The sequence below is a fragment of the Penaeus vannamei genome, chromosome 33 (genome assembly GCF_042767895.1).
Source record: "Penaeus vannamei isolate JL-2024 chromosome 33, ASM4276789v1, whole genome shotgun sequence".
Classification (NCBI taxonomy): domain Eukaryota; kingdom Metazoa; phylum Arthropoda; class Malacostraca; order Decapoda; family Penaeidae; genus Penaeus; species Penaeus vannamei.
In genome coordinates, this window is record NC_091581.1 from 10,428,097 (window position 1) to 10,433,096 (window position 5,000).

A 5,000-nucleotide genomic window follows, 5' to 3' on the forward strand; every position below is an offset into this window, starting at 1 on the left:
TTCATAGTCTACTTTTCTTCTTCCTCTTTCTCTGTCCTTGTCCCATCCCTTTTCTCTTTCTCTTCTTTTTCTTCTTTTCGCTTTTATTTTTGTAATTTCCTTTTTTCTCCATTTCTTCTTTTCCCCCTTTCTTTGGTTCTTCACCATTTTCTTCTTTTTCCTTTTCTTTTTCTTTATTTTTATTTATTCTTCTATTCCTCCTCCTTCTTGGTAACACTGGCGGTGCTATTCTACCTAGCAATCGCTATGTACGAAGATACTTATTTACATAAATTCCAATAGAATGATATATTTGCATGAGATATGGTATTTGACCTTACGAAAAACTGCCATCCCCGAATTCTTCTTTATTTTATTTATTTATCTACTCATTTCCCATGGTCTGGCAACACTGGCTGAGAAGCATGTGTTAGAACACGTCGGGGAATCGTGATGTATTAAACTTATGGATAAAGTAAGTATTCGTGCTGTTCTTTTGTGAGAAATCGATTTTTTAAGTTATAGTTTTGTTGTATGATGCACTAGACGCCTATTTCTACATCCTACTATGCATACAATAGAGGATTATGTAACGGTTGTTGATGCAACAAGATTTGCTAGTAAGTAGTTTTATGCAAAGGTAAACAACTATACAACTATTGCAGATGTGATTAGGAACTAGACACATATTTCAGTACACAGCGAATAGTTATGTTTTTTATTAACTAGGTGATTATAGTATAGAGAAGCTAGCCTGGAAGTGCTGATTAAACAATTGATTTGGGACAATTTTCGGTTGTACTCGACCTCGGCTAACAAAAAATGCTATTAGATTATGTAGATTTGTAGGGTAAACGTTTACACAACACCTGTAGTGAAATCGTCTTTTTTCTTTGTTATGTTGGTTGAGTTCTATCCAAATCTACTTTTAAACATCTCTGATCTGTAATCTAATCTGCTATCCAAAGTCCAGCCTGTTACAGTGTCCTTCATGCCTTTAGCGCACCGGAAAAGAACATTGAGCTACCACTTGTCCTCTCCTAGACTGCTGAAGTTGTGTCGGTGTGTGGTTCACAGCCCTTTAACTCCTGTAATCCCTTTCTCAAAACTCAGGCATATCTGCATCCGCAGTATCAGCGGCTCAAGATATTGTTTATTTGATTATATAATTTTAGACCAAAAAAGATATTCTGACATCTTTATTTACCAAGTTGGCTTCATAGTATATTCTTATTATGATCGCAAATAAATTCCTAAGAAATTGGCCTTCAATATTTTTTTCCCGAAGACTATGTGACACCCCCTCAAACCCTCTGTGATTTACTGGTAGTAAACCAATATATAAAATGCTTATATAGTGTGAGATGGGATTTATTTGTAAAGCTGTCCCATCTTATCTGATATTTGTTTTTTTTTTATGTCTAGCTTAAGCTTTCCTAAATGATTATCAATATTTTAAAGTTTACAGTTCAGCAATTAGATCTGTGTAACTATCATTATTTGTAATTTTGTAAATTGAAACAGAGTAAAAAACAATATTGTATGGATAGAAATATCTCTGAAAATTTTTGTAAGGAAGGGTTCCTTTTTTTTGCAGATTAGACTATGGCACTCCATGAAGAGTCTCATGTTTATGTGCTCAAACACTGAAACATACACACACACATGCACTCCCCCCCCCCATAAAAAAAGACACAAAGATACATACATATACTATTGCACTAGAAATGTTGTTATAACCAGGAATTATTATTTTATTCTTAGCATTGAAGTTAAGGTAAAGATATATTCCAAATAAAGGTATATCATTAATCTTTACGGTATGGATGCACTAAGTTAGGGCAAATTGAAGATGATATTCTTGTAGAGGACTAAAAGTTGCAGTCTTTGGCACAAGAAATGATCTGCAGACATGAATGGTAATGCCACAAATAAAGGAAGAATATTGCGGAAAGTGCCTTTCACAGCCAAAGTTCACTCAGTGCTCCTGAGCTTCAGCTCTGCCTTACTGTGCAGATTGAGGTGAAGACAATTTTTCCTGGATAATGTCGGGGGGCAGAACCCCCATCAAGTCTCCCGTCTGGCTGTTCAGTCAAGGCAACTTAGATTGTTGAATCAATTTTGTGACGTGGAATTAGAGACTTTCAGCCAGTTTGTTAAAATTGTGCAAAGACTGACCTAATACACAGAAATAAATACATATCTATTAGTATAGGCATGCATATCTACTGAATAGAGAATTTTTTATCTAACTGATAGATGAACAGATATGCATTTATATCTGTGTATATGCATGTCAATATATATGTATATTGATTGGGTCAAGCCTTGCACAATTTTAGCAAACTGGCAGTTACTCTTTGGTGAGTGCATCTGTACTGTAAGGTATATGTTTGGCTACATTGATGAATTCTGGAAGAGGAATTATTAAATTTATAAGTAAAGAATTCAGTAACATTTGGATGCAATGAATATAGTATTCAGTACCTGTTTTTTTTTTTTTTTTCTTTTTTTACTATGCAAAGCATGCTTTCATACAGGAGGAGGTATATGGAAATGTTTATTTGCAATTTTTATCACTATAGATGCATTGGTTGACAGAATTTTGAATTCCAACTCCTCTTTCAGAACAGATTGGATTGTAGGTCAAATACAGACTCCTGGGCCCAGAATGCACCCTGATCTCTCGCCACATCTCCACAGTGAAGAATGCAATAAGTTGATAAATCAGCTCCATGATTGTCATAATGAGGTAAATTTAAAAATTAGCAATAAGAATAGATGGTACAAAAATAATGAAATAATACATATTTGTAACAATTCATTCATTGTGCTGGTATATGCATCAGGTACATGCACTGTCCATTGAAAGTTTGTATACACATAGATAGCCAAATAAGCGCTCAGTTTCCAAGGAGTTAATTGCGTGTTTTACCTGACTATATATCTCTTTACTCCATTCTTTGAATTTTGATCATCATCATTATTAGTATTAGTAAGAGCATTGTTGTTATTAGTATTATTATTGTTACAGAATTATTAACAATACTAAGAGTAATAAAGATTAAAGCTTATCATTTTGAAAAGTCAAGGAAAATTGTAAATATGTGAGATAAGGCATGCCTACAGATTGACTCCTAGGTGCTTACGCTTATGGAGTCATCTGCGTGTAAACAAGATTAAATAAAATCACAGTAGACAGGACAATTATGCATCCCTTCAGGCAACTATGGCTTAGGTTGGAGCAGAGGACACATTGCCACCTGTATTTTAATATGGCATCAAGAGGATTATATTTATTGAATCTGCTTATGATTTAAGTTGTCAGCAAAATATTCTGTTGAAGATTGATGGTTATCATTTTTTATGTATTGCCAAAGATATTTTTGTAATTGCTTTTATACAGTAAGAGGTATTTTGAAATGTGTATTAATGGTTTATGATAGGATAGTTTGAAATATAAGTGCAGAAGTTACATTAATGATTAGCTATTTCTCCATCCTCTGCTACCTCCTCCTCCTCCTCCTCCTCCTCCTCCTCCTCCTCCTCCTCCTCTTCCTCCTCCTCCTCCTCCTCCTCCTCCTCCTCCTCCTCCTCCTCCTCCTCCTCCTCCTCCTCCTCCTCCATTTCCTCCTCCTCCTCCTTTTTCCTCCTCCTTTTTCCTCCTCCTCCTCTTTCCTTCTCCTTTTTCTTCTCCTCCTCTTTCCGCCTCCTTCTCCTTTTTCCTCCTACTCGTTCTCTTTTTCCACCTCTACTTCCTCCATTTATCAGAATGTTTTGCTTTTCAGAACAGATTCATGAAGTTCATGGGAGTATGCAATGACTTTGATAGAGCTGTATGGAAGTGTTTAAAAGCTGAGGTAAGATAGAGTTCAATTGTGTTATGTTATGATCAAAGATTACAAGTACATTATAATTGTCACCATGGCATATAGCTATACTTTCATAGCCTAAAGTAAAACCATTCCTAAGTGAACTTTCCTATTTACAGCGTATTGCAAGAAGGACAAGGAACAGAGTTTCAGGTGAAGAGCACAGGAAAAAAGTTCTTGACAAAATCCAGGAAGGACATACATGGAACAAAGAAAAGTAACTGATGTGGTCATCATAACAGGCTGATAGATTTTAATAAATAATATTTTTGTAGCAATTTTGAAGACAACCAAAGACTTCTCACCATGGTGTTTGGAGATATACCCATAGAAGAGTCTGTGGTCTTAGACCACAACTATCCAAGTGTGAGTGAGAGATATTTCACCAACTACTATTTTATACCAGATGACTTGAGCAAGTCAAGCTCAGCCAGTGGGTGTGAAAAGTCTGAAAATGAAAAAGATCGCACAGAAAATATGAATTCTCAAGACACCAAGGAAGATGTTACTCCAGCAGATAAAGAGAATTCTGATACTTTTGAAGAAGATAAAGAAAGTTTACCATCACCAGACAAAACTGGACATACATGTGTCATGGTTCACACCAACAAGTTGTGTCTACTAACTCTCTCTCACCGGCACCCTGTCCTAGCAGAGAAGAAGGAGATTACAGATGTTAGTAGCTGGAATTTTATCATTAAATGAGTATTTTATATTTTAGGTTTCACTTTCTTGAACTGTATCCCAATTCTATTGTTCCAGTTGTAATGCAAATCCTTTAATTCTATTTGGAATATTGATAATGAATCATGAGTAGGAATATCTAGAGGTGTATGAAAACAAGTTCAAGGTAAATCTAAAGAACTACAGGACTATAGGTTGACACCTAGGTGAAAATCAAATATTTTTTGATGGCCACTAGTTAAATTTTGTTACAGTTGTGATATCTGGATAGGTTACTTTGTAATTAACTTTTGGAATATTTCAGATTAATTTTGATGTGGGCAAATTCAATCGCTTAAACAACCAGGTGTCAGGAAAGGGTAAACGAGGTGCCCAACAAATGGGTCTCAGGTCACCACTATGCATTATCACATGCTCTGATGCTTCTCAGTACACTGTCTTAGCAGGAGTAAATGGTAAACTGGT

General features: G+C 35.5%; 1 protein-coding gene across 3 annotated transcripts in view; it reads left to right on the forward strand.

The window, feature by feature from the left end:
- The first annotated feature begins 296 nt into the window (after positions 1-296).
- LOC113817513 (protein Abitram) overlaps positions 297-5,000 on the forward strand; it is a 5,446-nt gene continuing 742 nt past the window's right edge. Inside the window, exons 1-5 of one of the 3 annotated variants that reach the window (XM_027369589.2) lie at positions 297-454; positions 2,608-2,731; positions 3,768-3,839; positions 3,971-4,526; positions 4,840-5,000. The exon at positions 4,840-5,000 is cut by the window's right edge and continues 4 nt beyond it. In XM_027369589.2, coding sequence (XP_027225390.1) covers positions 4,158-4,526; positions 4,840-5,000 — 530 coding nt within the window. In that variant the 5' untranslated portion in view covers positions 297-454; positions 2,608-2,731; positions 3,768-3,839; positions 3,971-4,157. Of the gene's footprint in view, positions 455-917; positions 1,042-2,607; positions 2,732-3,767; positions 3,840-3,970; positions 4,527-4,839 lie in introns of those variants that run through there. The other 2 variants (XM_070144927.1, XM_027369597.2) reach the window with 2 other exon arrangements.